At 39.8% G+C, this 17427-nt stretch overlaps 1 protein-coding gene across 4 annotated transcripts in view; it reads right to left on the minus strand.

Annotated features, from left to right (window-relative positions):
• Nucleotides 1-17427, minus strand: part of NR3C2 (nuclear receptor subfamily 3 group C member 2) — a 229885-nt gene that overhangs the window by 17642 nt on the left and 194816 nt on the right. For all 4 annotated transcript variants that reach the window (XM_067297802.1, XM_013951706.2, XM_067297803.1 and 1 more), the window contains one exon: nucleotides 1314-1444. In XM_067297802.1, coding sequence (XP_067153903.1) covers nucleotides 1314-1444 — 131 coding nt within the window. The remainder of the gene's footprint in view (nucleotides 1-1313; nucleotides 1445-17427) is intronic.

The following is a 17427-nucleotide window of genomic DNA, read 5'->3' on the forward strand; positions in this document are numbered from 1 at the left end:
GAAACCACATGCCCACACCACTGCTGGTGATTTCAGGAGGCTCCTGGATATCTAAATCAGTTGCTGCATCAGCCAGCTCTGGAGTCCTCTGTGGTTTCAGCAAGGAGCGCCTTCCAGCACTGCACTCACCAACAAGACTAACATTAGTCGCTTGCGATTCATGTCTTCTCTCAGCTCGCTGGGGCAGAGGATGGGGTAATAACCCAGTCGAGAGAAGACAGTGAGATCTTGAAGGGTGTGCTCAGCTCCGCTCGGCACCAAACTGGGAGATGCTCTATTCGGCATGAGCCACAGCAGCCCCTGACCCAGGTTACGGCAGCTTCAGGCTTGCTTCCGGCTGCTGATAGCTTGCAAGTGAAAGCAAGAATAACTGCAGCTGGCCCCTTTGATCTCCTGCTCCTCCTCTCCCTGCTCAGCACCACATAGGGCCTAATTGTGCTGGGAGAATTCTTGTCTGATGAATTCCCTGAAGTGACATCATAAATTCCCACCAATCAAGCTGATGCGTTATCTTGTGATGATGTCACTGAGTGAATCCCACAAAAAAGAGAATGATTATACAGAAGAAAGCTTGTTTACGGGTAATTGGCTTTTTCATTAAGACAAGTGGAAAAGTCACATACAAAATGTCTGTGTATTTATACAATCACAATGGGGCTGGAGTTTTTGAATATTTTTAGTAAGAGAAGATCAAGACATCTGCTAATAACTCCACATTGTTGTGATGAACACCATGATGCAATTTTGTATCCTAAAAACCCACAAAGCATGACACTCGAGAATAATAGAGCATGCACTATCATTTATTAAACTTCCAGAGCACTGTAAAAGGGTTTACCATTCTCATTTTACTTGGCAATTGGAAAAGTACACATCTTGCAGTATGGGGAATGGACATCTTTTGATCTTGAAGGTGCCATTAAGTCACCCAAACTGGTGGCTGAGTGTTGAGTCAGGATTTCTCCCAAATCCCCACAGTGCAAGATAACACAGCTGTTGCCACCCCGCTTCATGGATGCAGGCACATGGTATGTGTGGCTGACCTTAGCAGTTCACATACAGAGAGTAGGGCCGAAGCCCCTTGCCCAGCCCCTCCTGTCCTCCCAATACATATGACACATTCAAACTACAAAGACAGTTCCTGTGCTAACAGAGAGAAATCTGCAGATAAATCCTAAACCATAAAAACAGGCTTTTCCTGTGGCCCTGCTGGAGACAGTTTGGCTCTCTTGTTACACTAGTTAAACTCACTGCACCTCTTCATGAGTTGAAATAATTTCAAGTATTCTCATGTAACTATGAATCTAACTTACCTGTGCTTAACAGCAGCAAAACTTTCATTATAGTGTATTCCTCGAAGCTAAGCTGCAAGCGAACAAACTGCAGACTGATCTGGTGCATCCCCTGGCACAGTTCAAACATAGCAGACTGGCGCATCCGTTCCCTGCAAAGAAGAAAAAGAAAACCCAAAACAGAGGATTAATATGTGAGAACACAAAGCGCATGTGGCAGCCCAAGCATTAGGAAAGTGAGGTGCGAACTGGAAATCAAGCCCTCATCACAGAGGTCAGTAAGACAAACTGCAGCCTTGAAATTCATATCAGGTAACGAGCTGGGGACTACCGAGATGAAGCTGGAGTCCATCCAACCCCATGTAGCTAGCTTGCCCCTGGTAGAAAAAAATACTGCAAATTAGCTTTGGGGGACTGTGGGCACAGCCCTTCTAAATGCTTAAGTCATTCAGAAGTGGCTGCTGATTTCACTTAGCTACCAGGCACTCTACAGATGACATTAATGACCAACCCCGCCCACCCCCTGAAAGAGCAGAAATAAAAAGAAATCTCATTTGAGTTTTATACATTGAAGATGTTACTGAAGTAGCAAAAACATTCTAGAAGTGTTTGGATTGTCAGTGTTTGTTCAGCTCTGCCCTGGCTCATGGAAATGAGCCTGCTAAAGAGGTCAGAACTGGTGCAATAGGGGAAGCTACATTCACTACGTCCACGTTTTAAATGAAATATCCCAGCTCAGCCAACGTACAGCAGAAAATCAGGTGAACGTGTCTGGTGCAGAGATGAACTGAACTGGATGACCAAGGAGCACTGACAGTTGCACACACAAAGCAGGGACCATTCAGGGCAGTGGACCCCAACCCACAGCTCATGCACAAGCCTCCAACACTGCCTGCAGCCACAGAAAATGGGAAGACTCGGGCTCATGGCACACCAAAGGATTCTGCTGCCCATGACATGCTAGTCAGTGAGCCAGCAAAGGCCTGGCATCAGGAATTTGCACCATGCCAGCAGAAATCTTGACTCTTTTCATCCCAAATATACTGCAGTCCTGTGAAAATACAGCTGACAGGTCTGGAAAATGAGGAAGTGGTTTAATAAAATAAAATAAAACGCACAACTTCATGTTACTGCCTTTATATCATTGAGAAGTTTGAATTTTAATGCTGTGGATGGGCTACAAGAGACCATTGGGATGACTAGTGCATCAGCCATGCCAGCACTTACAGAGGCCTCCCGAGTAGCCTCCATTTCAAAGGCTCTGATTATTTTTCCTGAAAATACAGCAGGTTTAGCTCCAAGGATGAACATGTACAAACAACAAAAATGAAGAGAAATTATTTTCCAGTAACTGAGGTTCATGTTAATATACTACACCAGACTTCCTATGGGGAATTACTAGTGAAATTGCTGCAACGGTCTCATACTAAAACACTAAAACGTATTTTAAAATTGTGTATGATTTTCCATAATCATCATCTGTGATAGTCTGGAATGAAGGAGTATGAATATGAAAATCTTATTCATTAATACAAGCTTTTGTGTGACGCCTAATAAAATAATAAGGTTACATGATTTGTATTCACAGTTTACATCTTTTTCTTTAAATATGCTACGATACATTTCAGATCTTAACGCTCTTTTCTTAAGCAACCTCAGGTTAACCTAACCTGCATTAGTTCCAGACTGAATTAATTAGGATTTTGCTATATTTCTAAAGATGCTATTCCAAACCATGAGTTAAAGCAAAGAGTCGCTGAGAATCGCCTGTCTCACTTTGAAAGTACGATATATATGTGGGTATTTAGACGAGGCGTTATAATTGTTCAGTGACCACTACTTTTTTTTTTTAATTGCTCAACAACAATTGTCTATATTTCTTCAAACATTTTTAACATAATTGAGGAACTAGATGAAGTTCAGCTAATTATTTTAACCAAGCAACTGACTTTTCAAATATACAAATTGGCTGGTGAAAGAGAAAAATCATACTGTGTGCAAACAAAGACTTATGTAATCTTCCTGGTGTTTTATTTCACTATGGCCAGAGCAGATTTTATTTTCCTCTTTAATACTAATATAACGGACTCCCCATTGTTATATGGATTCTACACTCTTCCCAGCTCCACCCTCTTCTTGAGACTAAGAACTTCCAGCTTTTTCTTCCATAGTAGCAGTAAAGCCATGTTTGTTTATTTTTATTACGCATCATGGACAACAGGGAAGAAAAAGAATAGAAGAAAATAGTCTTCGAACGCTTTGAACGTTGACTAAAATACCACTTGGCCTTCTTTTTAGAAGAACAGAACCACTGCTGATTTTACTAAGCTCTGAAGACAAACACAAAAGTCACTGCTGCAAAGAACAAACTCAGCTTGCATATTTTACTCTGGTCGAGTGCTTATTAACACACAAAGTGGCCCTTTCTAATGTGGATCAGACTATCATATGAACGAGGCCTGCAGAATAAAGCAAGGATTTGTACAACTACACATGCTGTTCGCTTTATGTGAACGGGCAGACTGAAAGCTGCTGTGCTACTGCCGCCTCTGCGTGAGCCTGGGTGTGCTGAGCCAGTCCGTGGGGCCGGGAAGCACCATGAGGCATTAGATGCCTCAGGCCAGCAGGCGTCTCGGCACTATGCTGCCACCAGGACTGTGCCTGGGTTCAGGCTTGAGCTCGCAGACTGAGGGTCTGCCCATGCCATAGGGGAGGATCTGCAAACAAGCCCTTGCTCCCCACAACAGGCTCCTTCCCACACTGGAGCCCCTTCAACAGCACTGGGGGACAGTTCGAACCATTGGCAGCCAAGATTCAAGTGCAAGTGCCTCCAAAACTGTTGAGATCCTCTTGCCTGACAGGTTGTTTTTGCCCCCAGGCCACACTGCTGCTGGCACGTTTGAGCTGAGCTAGAGGTAACCTTGGGCAAAGGACCCCGAAAGACCCCAGAGAGCGGTCTCCATCCTGCTGCTTCTGCTCCCCTCTCTTCCCCTGAAACTACCAAACCCAAATCCAGGATATAAGTATTGGTGGCTCCCACAAGACTCAAAGGAATACTGAAGGAGTATTGAAGCTGAGAGGCAAGTGTTGAAGGGACATTTGTATTTTAAAAATACCCATTAATTTACTACATTTCAGAAGCCTACAGACTAGCAGAATTTAAAATAAGAATAGCATGTTACATCTGTTATTACTTTTACAGGGCACCAAAGGTAATTTCTCCAACCTTAGAATATAAACCAACTACTACCATCATCATATAAAGACAGAAAGTCAGTCCAGCTTCATTTGCAGATGTCACACAGTCAGGTAAAAATATACCTTTAGCTGTTATCCCCAAATTGCAAGCTGGAATCTAGGCAGGATCTTTACCAACTTTAGTTTGACGTGCACAGACATGAGAAGTGCCAGACTTTTCATCTGATACCACAAGCCACACAGCAAACAAAATGAAACATTTTGAGGTTTTGTCTTGGGTTTCTTATGCTTTCGCTAAACAGCACGGCAAAACACTCTCTGTGATAGCTAACCTAAAAGTATCCTGACTTAAAACATTATTTTTTCACATTGCACTGTTTGTGACATTTTACCTCTCATGTTTTTCTTTGTATTTGTTTTGCTTTTATGGATGATGATTGCCTAAACAGAAGACTTTTAGTAAAAGTTTTGTTTGTTTATTCTTTAGTCTTGTATCTACCTACAAACATTCATTTCTCTTGCTCCCTCTCAAGGAAGACCTGATGACATTGTTTGTAGGTGACAAAATTACACACAGAACTAGTTACTAAGCAGTTTCTTTAACGTACCTCAAAGACGTAATTTCAAATCAGCTTCCCTCCTGAAAATCAGTTCAGTCAATTTATTCCTTATTTACAAATTATTACTTACTACAAGTTATGTCAATTAATTTATGACTATATTTAATGCAAGATAAGCATTTTGTGAGCATTTACCTATTCAACAGTGCATTTGATTTTAATCCATATAGTGTAAAATAAAAGGCTACGGAGCTTTGGGAAAATTTAGATGCCAGCATCCCAGATATCCCAACACTATAAGAATAACAACAAAGTAAAGCAATAAAATGGCTCACATGTTAAGAGGAATGGGATGGTATTTTTTTCATACAAATTAGGGCACGTAGACATAACATGAACAAAGTTACTTCCTGCTTACTGAATGCCTCGTCTAAGAATAAATACTGCCAAGTCATCACAAACACCACTACTGCTGTGGGGAAAAAGCAAAACAGAATTCTACGTTACCCCAGTTTTTTGTTAAGAAAAATAATCAAGATCTAATTCTGATGCAACATATTTACTTTACAGCATGGAAAACTGAGAATGTGAACATCTGGAATATAAAGGCATGCATCTACATGGAGACTTTTAAGAACATTACGTAAGAAAAGGAGTGGAGCCAAAGTACTGAATCCGCTGTGTGGCCATTCCTTCAAAAGTGGTGTTATTTGTTCCGTTTAGCTTAATCCTCCTTCATAATAATATGCTTCAAACTTTACACCTTAAGTTAATCCATCTTAAATTCCTTGAGTGTCTCCTTTCAGGCTTAATTTAATGCTCAGATCGCATTCTGTGTGATCTCTCCTGTAGTTTCAGAATTGTGGGCAGTGAGAGCAGCCACAAACAACAATAACTAATTCTCCTCATCTATCACTTTGCCCAATTTCCATCTGCTCATTCAGAGTTTCTTTGGCCACGAATACCATGTATGAACTGGTCACACAATTGCTCATAATGTTCCCACTAGAACTTGAACAACAGCTCCTTTTCCTTCCTTGCCACTGGGAGAAAGAGAAGGCAGGGTGCATCTCCTGATAAAGCCTTTCAAAGAACTGCAGATGCCTTGGGAGGAAGAGGGCTTTTTTGTTGCTCGTTGTTGTGTTTCTCTCAATGAGCTGTAGCAAAAATATTGCTGAGAAAATCTCAACTACTTTCCCGATGCTGACTTTTTTCCTCTTAAAGAGTTTGTTTTCTCTTTCTCTCTACTTCCCCTGGGATCTCTCTCTAACCCCATGCAATCTGTATATCCCCTCTTTTCCCCATCTCTGCTGCCTGTGTTCCATCATTGACTCCAGACTTAATGCTTTCCTTCCACAGGCAAGCTGCAAAGGGAGCCCACGTCTCTGGTACTGGCCTCACACTTAAGCCCATCTCATTCTTGGCATCTACTCACAGCCAACTGAATACCTGAGTGAGAATGAGCCAAACAAACTGAGTTTCCTATGTTCCCCTGCTGTGAAAGTAGCTGCCCTGCTGCTCACGGACAAGCGACAAGCTTGTAGGTGAGCTGGTCCAGGAGCCGGTGGCAGCACCCAGCCAGGCAAAAGGCTCAAGCACCAGATGGAGATGGGACTAAGGTCCTCATCACCGCGGAACAAAGCACCTAGCTACATGGGAGATGGAGGACTTGAGTGGACACACCATCACCAATACACAGCTGTTGGGGAACAAATGCTTTAAGGAAATGGTTTACACAAGGCATCCTAAATACTATACCAGTTGTGGTTATCATTAATATGCTTACGTGGCCTTTATAAGAATCTAACAACCACACCAGAAATTGTGAAACTACAGAAATGCTGCACAGATCAAACTTGTTATGAAAAAGTAATTTGTAATTAATTAGTCATCATAAAGTTTAGTACTGTAAATCTTGTTGTTGAGCATGGAAACTATAACTCAACTGACTGTAACCAAAAAGATAAATCTGTGCAAGAAACCCATGAACAAAGAAACTTCAGTTATCAAAGACTAAACTCAGCCCCAAACCAAACTTGACACAATATTTTATTTACTTTCTCACAGATACTATTCGAAGTCACAGCACAACACATCTTAAGTTAGAAAGGGAAGGGAAGAAAGGGAAAGTTGTGGTGGGTGTTTTGAAGATTCATCAGTACTCAAGTGGCATGCTGATGACCCCAGGAAATACTGGGAGAAGCACCCCTTTGACAGCACCTCAAAGGAACAGTACAGTTGGGTTAGTCACATGGCTTCTGCAGCTCAGAAAAGAATTAGAAAAAGCTCAAGTAACACTTGTAGCATATTCTGACTTTGTGTTTCCTGATTTTACATTTTTCTGTAAGAAGTGTTTCCGATTTTATAATCAAAACTTAAGCCTTTCCTTTGCTAGGCTAAAACCTGCATCCCTTTCAAGCTTGTCCATCATTTAAAATGCTTTCAAGAGAACTCAAAAAACACATTTCACTCTTTCTCTGGAAAAACAAACAGAAAACAACAACAAGAGCCACCAAAGGCCCAAAGGTCAAAACAAGTTTGAAAACCTCAGAAAGCAAGGTATATTTTCTACCATGCGAGAAGATGCCAGTTTTAAGTTAGGAGAGACAAGAGACTCATCACAAGACGCCCTTCCAGCAAGATGCAAGCAGTGGATAAAAGGGGAAAAGACCAAAGGCACAGTATCACAGAGAGTCCCTTGTACAACTCATCAAACCACCTAATTACAACCCCCTTCACCTGAATTATCTCAACTGTCTTAAGAGAGGTTCACCTGCTGAGGAAAACTTTGAGTTTCTTGAGGAAAGAAAAAAAGATACATATTACCATAACAATAATTTACTCTTTCTTAATGGAGCATTCAACTTCAACAGCTCCATCACGAGGAACAATGCAAACAAAATGACACTAGCTAGTACAAGACCGAACCTATTCTTTGATGCAAAGGGGCAATCACTGTAGTGCTGCATGTGCAACGACACCGGGTAACGTACTGTATAGCATTCTGCTCAATGGACTGTACCCAGACACCTGTTTTCCATCTTGAAACCATTATGAATGCAACCAAAGTCAGCAGTGCTGGAACAGCATCATTAAGTTATTGCATTGATCAAAATCCAAGCCAAAATACATGCAAAATTCAGACTTTGATCATGACTTTTTATTCAGCGCTTATTTCTTATTCAGCACTTTCTAGTCTCTGCTCACTACTGAAACTCTGCAAATCACAGCAGAACAAGAAAACATACTGCCTTCAACATATTGCCTTCTAACTCTTAAAGCTTTAGAATCATCTCCTTCCAGGAAGGAAAGGATATTTGTTATCTTGCATCAATGGTAAATGCAGGCACCTTACCCTGTTGAAATTAATGGGATTTTTGTTATACATTTCAAGTGGGGAGAAATTTGGGTCATAGTCTATGTGCATTTTTACTTAAATTGTCAGTGAACCAATGGAAATACAATACCCCATCTACAGAACCAACAATGACCTCCTCCTACTGAGGAGACAGCAGATGTTCTCCCTAAACACTAACTGATAGAGAATTCGACTATTATTTTGCAGTCAGTTAAACTGGCCATGAATAAATGTAGGCTGGGAATTAGGTGGTTTATCCAGATAAGAATTAGCCTAGAGGAAGCATAAAGAAGACTGCTCAAAATACCAAAATGCCTTGAACAAGCTTTGGTTGTTCTTGGCCAGGTTAAAATGTTACAGCCCCTGGCTGCCTGCCCTATTGTGCTGCTGGAAACCAATGTCCTTGTACCACGCACAGAAGAAAAAGGGGGGGGGGGAGAGAAAAAAAAATAAGGAAAAAAGAAAAAAAAGGAAGAAGAGAAAAAAGAAGAAAAAAAAGAGAAAAGTGCCATTGCTGCAGCCTCCCAGTGAGAGTTTGGATTTTTAGCACATACCCACCTTCCCAGGCTGTTTCAGTGAATACTGCTGAACCGCCTCATGCGACTAATTTCTTTTTACTGAGGCAAGCAGGTGCCAGCAGTAACTTCTTAAAGCAGAGCTCCAAGATCTGCCATCAAAGTCATCTTAGCTCTTCCTGCTGCCCTCAAATTCCACTACTCTGCCCTACCTGGCTTTAGCCACTATTGACAGGCAGCATTTCTTCTACTTGCCTAGAGGTGGAAAAAAAAATCATGGGCCAACCCTGGTATTTTAAGTCAACACAGCAAAGCCAACAAGGCCTTGAGCTACCTTCAACTTTAAAAACATGGGGATTTTATGGTGAGGTCCTCCTCCAATAGCAGAGGATTGACCCAAGGGTCTAGGACATCCTTTCTACTCCTGGGTTCCTGCAGGAATTTCGCTTATAACAGGAGGAAAGCTGTTTCCTATAAAGAAGCAAAACATACATAAAAAACAGATCTATTGCTTGAAAAGATGATGAAAAAGAAATACTTCAGTAATGATCTTCCCCCATCAACCCTGTCACAAGAATGCATAAACCCAGCATTACCAAAGTGAAACATTTAACCCTACAAGCTTCTTTCCCTACAACCAGTACACTGCAGAGGCTGCTCAAGGTGTAGCTGGGTGGCACTCTGACACCACAGCAGAGACCTTGACAAAAGAAGCTGCCTAACCCAGTGCAAAACAGGAATTAGACTAAACTGGATCAATGCCGATCACTGATTGACAAGGAAGGTCATTTTATGTTAAAAGAAAACTACATAAATAGCTGGCATTTTGTGGGCATTAGCCTCCCAGGCATATGAACTTGTCAATTTTTATACTGAATTAAATGAAGCAATTCTGAAAATTAAAGCTTTCTCCTGAGAGAGTCCTCCTGATGATCCTAGAGAATATTAACCCCAGGTAACTAATATTAAGGAACTTGGAGCTTAGAATTTAAAGTTCCAGGTAACTATTCTCCTGTTCTATGCAAAGCAGTTGGCAATAGCTAATGGATAATTACTGCAACACAAGAGTTTCAGCTCACAATCAGTAACAGAAAACTTGTATTAAAATCCAACTTAATAATCACTCAGTTATGCAACCCTAAAATGTCAAGCACATAAATAGCTAATAAAATGAAGTATCTGCTGGAATTAACATTTATGTAGGTAATAGAATGCTCATACCAAATACTCTCTTTTGGTTTGCATTTCAAAATAGACAAATCACAGTTTAAATGCGAAAATATGTAAGTATGGCTTTACCAAAATGCATTTTCAATACCATATTCAATAATAAGTGATCGTAACGCACACGTGACAATGAATATTCTTCAAATTCCATCAGAAAAAGGTATCGACAGCCAGAAATGGTACCCATTAGGTATTGTTTTATAAATCATTATGCAAGGGCTCATTATCACTTGAAGTGATACATCAGCAAAACTACTGCTACAGTCCACATGCAGCAGCAGTTCTCTTTTTGTACCAGCAGTGCCTCAGAAATTTTAAGACTTTGCTCAAGCTGTCGTCCAAAGCCTGGCATTTCCTGCAACTCCAACCAAGGCACATCTTCCTCTAACACCAGTTTACGGAAACCACCTCCTGATTTTTATTTTAATCTGGACAATTAAAATTTAACTGTATAGGGAAAATAATGAAGGGAAGCACGACAAATATGAAGGGCATTTAGAGATGCCACCAAATAGCTCACACTGACTTGCAAAAAGATTAAAGCAGCGTCATGTTCAAAAAGAGACTTGAAAGGGACAAACCTCTTCTCCATTCTAACCTTCCTGCCAAGGATCTAGGGTGAATTGAAAAGTTACCCTCCCAAAAGTCCTGTGGATGTCCTGAAGTCATGTTGAGACTAGAAGAAAAGAGAGCATAATTATGCTGAATTAAATGTAAAATCATGGGGCAAGTTTTCATGCTAAAGTCATAAAAACTTTTCAAACACATGACAAGCTGGAAACCTGCTGGAGCATCTGTAGGGCCAACAGATGATCAAGATGAAAAAGAAGTGTTTGAGAAAGATCAGGCCATAGCAGAAAAGTTAAAAATCTTTGCACCAGTGCTCTCTATAAAGGAGTCTAGGAAGGCTCTGCACCAGCAAATGACTGTGGGAACTAGTTTCAGATTGAAGTGTCAGTAGAAGAGGGTTTAGAAAAAAATACAGTGAACGGTAATAAATTACCAAGACCAGATGGCATCCATCCAAGAGATCCAAAGTAACTTAAATATGGAATTGCTGAACTACCAACTGTGCTGCGCAGCTTATTGCTTAAATTGCCCTTATAAAGGAGTGGAAGGTGACAAATGTGACCGATTTCTTAAAATGGGTCTGGGAGTGGGGAGGGAGGACTCAAGAGACCAGAGACTAGTAAGTCTCATTTCTATATCTAGCAAAATGATTGAAAGGAGAATTAACAGATAAATAAATATGCCATAATGGAAGAAATTCAATGCAGTTTTGGTAACGAGAGGTCATGTCTCACTAATCCATAAGAGCTCTCTGACAAAAAGCACAGGGGTGATCTGGTTGGTACAAGCAGTGTCTATACTATGGAAATGCTTCACACATGCCAGGTCTAGCTGCATCCCACTTCCATATGGGGTGAGACCCAAGTAAACACCTCTCCTCCTCCTCTCTTCTGCCCTGGTTTCCACACAAAGGAAACTGGGGCATGCAGCTTGGATATGGGCTGCAATACAGTCTGTTGGTGTGCCAACATGGATAATTACTGGTCTAGGACCTCGTGCACACTGTGCTTTGCATCAGGAGGTAAGTGGAGATGCAGTCATGGTAAAGTTGGATTTCCAAAGCAGCTATTAACAAGATCTCCTGAAAGCTCTTAAAGAGAGCTTATAAACAGATAAGGGGGAGGGCTCTTCATGGATTACTAGCAGATTAAAAACAGGAGACAAAAGGTAATAATAAAGGGACATTTTTCACAAGTAATGGAGGTTACCAGGGGAGTCTCACAGAGCTCTACAACAGGAGCCTGGGCTGAAAACTCACACTCATAAATCATCTGCAAAAAATCAGACCTGTCGAAGTGACAGAGTTTGCAGATGATTCAAGATGAGGAAATCGAGAGCTGCCTGTGAAGAATTGCAGAAAAATCTTGCAAAACTGCATGACTGGCTGACAAAATGGAAGAGGAAAATCACTAACTGCAAGACAATGTACACAGTAAAATCATCTTTTACTATACGTACCAAAAAATTGGCTCTAAATTAGCTAACATTACACAATAGCAAGACCTAAGTGTCAATTAGAACATTTGGGGGGGGGGGGTGTTTTGAAAACGCTTACTCAGTATTTACTAACGGCCAAAAAAGCAAAGGATATTAGAAGAAGTGAGAGCAAGACAGAAATCATAATTTTGCTACTGTACAAATCCATTGTGAACCTACACTCTGAATGTGGTGTGTCATTCTAGTCCATTCTCAGAATGAATATAACAGACTAGTAAAAGTATAGAGGAAGGAGATGAGGACAACCAGGGGTACACCAAACAAATTGATATACAAGGGGATATTAAACTGACTAGTTGATTCTTCAGCTCATAAAAGAAAAGACAAGACATGACAGAGATCTATAAATGATAAATGGCATGCACAGGATGAAAAGAAAAATATTCACTATTTCTGCAAACACAAGAATGAAGTGGTACTTAATTAAATTATCAGGTACCTGCTTTAGAAAAATCTCCAATAAACAAATATGCATAATTAAACTGCAGAAGTCATTGGCAAAGAATGTTTTAGCTATCGAAATTATAAATGTGTTCAAAAAGGTATTAGGCAAATTCACAGAAGAAAGATACAGAGGGATTATTAAGCACGTGATCTCCCATTCAGAAAGTACCTAAATCTCTGACTACTGGAACAGGCAAACGAAGAAGTATCATTTTACCCTTGTCCTGATCTTGCACTCTTTTTGCAACTGGCCATTTTAAAAGGTGAGAAACTGTGCTAGATAGCCCCTTCTTCTGACAGTTGCTTTTACAGTCTTACAGATATCATTAAAACTGCTTTATCTCCCATTTTCCTATACAGATTCACAGTTTTAACTAAAATTCTCATCCTCTGAGGTCTAAACTTTCCACAAAATTTTGAACTGATTAGATAATGGCATTCGAGCACTAATCCTTTGCAAAGTTATACAATGAAATTGAATCTACTGCTTTACCAACAACCACTAACCCATTTACAAGAAAAAGCAAAATAAAACTTGAAAGACTACCTGATGCAGGTTACATCTATTGGTAACAGGCATTACAGTAGTTCTTCAAATTTCCTTTTATGTATTTCTCTGAAGTGCACAATTTGGGGATATGTATAGAAAAAATCCTTTGATACGTATCTCTGGATGGGAACTGAGCTGCTCTTTACAATAAAGTAAATAACAATTAATGTAGATGTAAATACTGCTGATAAAGATATCTACTTCTTACTGCACTGCCAGTCTGGATTGTATGAATGTAGTATCCCTCCTCAAAATAATACGTGCAAGCAAACAGACGCAGGGAAGACTACCAAGGCGAGCTTGGCGACCTTTCAACAAGATCACCAATCACACACTCTTTATTAGCAAACACCAAACATTGACAACTTGTAGCACCAATCACTGGGGCAATACGAATTAAAAATGAGGGATTTAGAGACTGCTAGATTAAAAAGATTACAAAAATCTACCTAAATTTAGGCACTACAGGATTAACAGACTGCAGAACAGACCAAAGCAGTACCACAAGGGTTAAGAGCCATCATCCTGCTACATGGAAACTAGAAGCAGTAATCTTTTCAACAATGAAACAACTTATTTATTGGCTTTATCACCATGCACAGCTGATCTGAGGAATCATCTCTTCTCCTCTCCCCACCCTGAGGTATATAAGGTTAAAAAAAATTCTGGTGTTCTTAAATATTCAGCTTATTTTATTACATTTATCTTCCTGCTGTTACTATAGAAATCAGAATACCAGAAAGAATTACAGGCTTCAGCATCTAAAGGTCACAGAGAGGTAGCTGTATTCTTACAGCCTGTTACACAACACTAAATCCTAATGGTCTCAGGTTCCACAAGTATATTATGAGAGGATATTAGGAACATAATGAAAAGACAAGGAACATGCTATTTACTAATAAAATACGCAAAATAAATAAATGCAGATTTTAAATAAAATCTTAACTATTCAGCCATACAAGATCTCAATTCTTAATTTAATTTTACAACCTTTCTCAACATTACAAAATCCTCTGCCCATTCACATCCCTTGACAATGTTAGCAGAATCTTCATAGAAATCCCCATGTACTAAAACTGTTTTTCTCCCTCTCTCTACTTCATTTGCTCTACATCAGCTTCCTCGTTTGAAAAATATCTTCTCTATTTTTCCTCTACTGCTAATATCAACCTCTTCTCTGCTATTGAATTTTAACACTTCACAGTTGGGGGAATTACTAAAGGCTTAGCATGAAAGATCATTGCAATATTACATTTTTATTTTATTGAAAGTTAAATTTTGCATGCTAAAGGAAGGATTTATATTAACTTGCAATAAGCTATGCTAGTTTGTTAAACTGGCTTACAAAAATAGTATTAGTGGTTCACTTAAAAATATAGGGAGTAGAGGTTTCATTTTATATTGGAAAAAAGCCTTCCAATACTGTGCTACAAATTCGGAAAGTGGCCAGCAATGTCACAGTTGCCCCAAATGGCAATAATAAAAGGGATAGCAGCCACTTCTTAGTTCAAAATCCATAGCCTGCATTTTTTTCCTTATCAATTAAAAGCATCAATCAATATGTCAAACAGTATATTCTGCTCTTACAGTCCTGTACATAGTACTCAGTGAGCTGCAGTGTCTACTGAGCCCTTTTTATAGCACAGAGCTGAGCTGCATATGACATACAATAATTCCAGGGATGGAAAAAAGGTGCATATGACCTAAATGCTAGTGAAAACCATCCCCTGTCTTTAGAATCAGTTTCTCAAGTTCACTTTAATAATTTTGGGTACCTCTTACAATACCTAGTGATATTTTTTACTCAGACAAACCCTCAATTCCTTGGCTGGGGTAAAAAATATCTGTAAAGACCTTCCGACAGTAAAAACAAAGTAAAACAACTAGAAAGCTCAGAACCTGCACACATAGCTTTTATGTACCTATGATCTATTTCTTTATGCTACAGATGACAAACCAAAAAGAATCAAAGGAGTAAGAAAACACACACATTAGTCATTCGTGTATTTGTATAATACTGCTGAAATATTGATGCTGTACTTTTCTATAATGTACTGAAATTTCTCAATACAGCGTCTCAGTTTTACTGAATTCTTTCAGCATCCTGCATCATTGCCATTTTACAGATAGATAAGGAATTTGCTGGAATGGCAAATACTATACTTTGGGCAAATTTCCTAAAAGATTTTGGAATTTAAGTCTCTTCGAAAGTTCTTCAAGAAGTCTACAAAGAGATAGTCTAAAAAAATCTAAAATGAGACAAAAAATAAAGAATTTCCTGTGAACTCTGGTGCCACATGGGAGAGTCCGGTTTCTTTAGACCAGAAAGCAATAAGCTTCAGCACGGTGCCCAAAGAGGATGGGGGGGGTCTGAATTTTGATTTTCGGCAGCAATGCCATCAGCGAGGTTTTAGACCTGCGGAGAGCTGAAAAGCCACCAGCCTCCTCCCCTAAGGGAAGGTGCAGATAAGCAGGGCAGCTTGCTGCATGCAACACCGTTTGTGGCCTCCTGCCAGGGCTGGGACACATTGGGAGCGTGAGTCATGGCCATGGCGAGGGGCAGCATGGCTTGGCTCCCGCTGGTTTTGAGCTCCTGCTGAGCTTCTGTTAGCACTGCGGCACCCTGTAAATGCTTTTTCTCCTTCTTCAGCCTGGTGCAGCTACCTCTAAAAGGTTACTAGCCAATGCCCTAATATAATATAGGGGTAGAAGCAGATATTTGGGGATTTGTTATAGCTAGCCAGCTGACAAACTGGAGAAACGTTCACAAAAAGGAGCTTCTCTTGCTTTTCTCTGGGATTTAGGGATCTGACTTCTATACTGCAAACAGAGAAGCTCCTACTATTCAGAGATACAGATTATTCAGATTCAAGGACCTATACACTTCTGCCTTCTCTTTCAGAAACTTAGGGGACTTTCCCTTCTGAAGGAAGCAGCCAGAGAAAGCTTAATTTCAGCTAATAGCTGAGTGGTTAATCCATCCAGGAAGTGGAAGACCCAGGCAGGGAATTTGAAACTACCTTTCCTACCTCCCAGGAGCATGTCTTAAAAATCAGGTTTTAGGCTGTTTCGTGTAGGACTCTTCATTCTGCTTAGCTTCGGACAGAATCCATGAAAATATGCTACTGTTAAAAAAACATTTTTTTTCTGCACCCCTTGCTTTGTTCTTGTACCCATTTCAAGCAGCACCACTCAGTTTCCTGCTTATAATTTTAGTAACTTAATGCTCTAGACCTAAATTTTCAATGCATATGCCTGCCTCAGGATGAATTAGATTAGAAAATTTCAGCTAAATGTCTTTGGTTAAGCCTTAAGATATATATTTTTTTCTCAAGTTAAATAATAGCAATGTTTTCTGTGGGATTTCAGTTACTTTGCCGTAGGAATCTGAAACGTCTTAGAGCTTGGGTCTTTGAATCGGGGATAGTGTTTTGCCATGTCTTAAGAAAATCTTCCCAATTAATATCTCTGTTCTCCTGAATCTCTAAATCCATTCAGTGTAAGGCTTCTTTGACTGCAACAAATGAAACAGAAATCCAACAGTCTCTCACTACATAATCCTGCATCATCCCCACAACTCATCCACCCTGATCAATACAACAAGGAAGGAGTTGCATGGGAAGGAGTTGCATGGGAAAAATATTATGGGATAACACAACTGAAAGTTTGGTTATGGATACAGTCTTTAAAGTATGTACACCAAGGGCTCAAGTTATGATTCCACAGATCACCTTAATTTTGGAATTTTGCAACTTCTAGGATTTGAGTTCACAGCCTTAGGAATATTATTGCAACATCTTTTGAGTGTTATTACATATGCAACATTCACCATTTTAAAGTGCTTTCAAGTAACAGAAATTATGGGGTGTCACATATATCACAGCATTTTAAAGATTTACCATGGACTATAACTAAAGCTATAACTATAGGAATTTTAGTTTTGATAACAACTATGCCACAAAATAAATGGATGCAAACAGAATACACACTGTAACTTATTTACGCACACACAACATAAAATAACACTATTTCACACCCCTTTTCTGTTTTTTTTTTTTTTTTTTTTAATATTTCTGTAATGTGCTGAGTAACTTGGTTGCGTGGCCATTTTCTTATCAGTTCACATCTTCACGTTTACTTAAGCACAGGTAAAGCAATGGAATACATGCATGATCCATAAAGGCAAACAGTACACTTAATTAGATATATTTCATGA

Source organism: Apteryx mantelli, chromosome 5 (assembly GCF_036417845.1).
Source record: "Apteryx mantelli isolate bAptMan1 chromosome 5, bAptMan1.hap1, whole genome shotgun sequence".
Taxonomy (NCBI): domain Eukaryota; kingdom Metazoa; phylum Chordata; class Aves; order Apterygiformes; family Apterygidae; genus Apteryx; species Apteryx mantelli.